Source organism: Gekko japonicus, unplaced genomic scaffold (assembly GCF_001447785.1).
Source record: "Gekko japonicus isolate JY-2015 unplaced genomic scaffold, Gekko_japonicus_V1.1 scaffold4948, whole genome shotgun sequence".
Lineage (NCBI taxonomy): Eukaryota > Metazoa > Chordata > Lepidosauria > Squamata > Gekkonidae > Gekko > Gekko japonicus.
Window position 1 is genome coordinate 25,473 of NW_015167203.1, and position 227 is coordinate 25,699.

The following is a 227-nucleotide window of genomic DNA, read 5'->3' on the forward strand; positions in this document are numbered from 1 at the left end:
AGTTAATGTGTGAAATATGAAAGGAGCTCTTGCCAGAGGCCTAGCAGTGAATCTGTTTCTCCTCATGTGGATTCTTTGATGCCGTCGACAGGCACTGCTCCACTTGAAGCTCTTTCCACACTCTGAGCACTCAAAAGGCTTCTCGTCTGTGTGGGTTCTTCGATGCTGCTGAAGGTGGCTATTCCACTTGAAATTCTTTCCACACTCTGAGCACTCAAAAGGTTTCT

At 46.7% G+C, this 227-nt stretch overlaps 1 protein-coding gene across 1 annotated transcript in view; it reads right to left on the bottom strand.

The window, feature by feature from the left end:
- Positions 1 to 227, bottom strand: part of LOC107112089 (zinc finger protein 420-like) — a gene marked incomplete at its 5' end in the record, with an annotated part of 48,056 nt that overhangs the window by 15,026 nt on the left and 32,803 nt on the right. Inside the window, one exon of the mRNA XM_015413161.1 lies at positions 34 to 225. Within this exon, the coding sequence (XP_015268647.1) occupies positions 34 to 225 (192 nt within the window). The remainder of the gene's footprint in view (positions 1 to 33; positions 226 to 227) is intronic.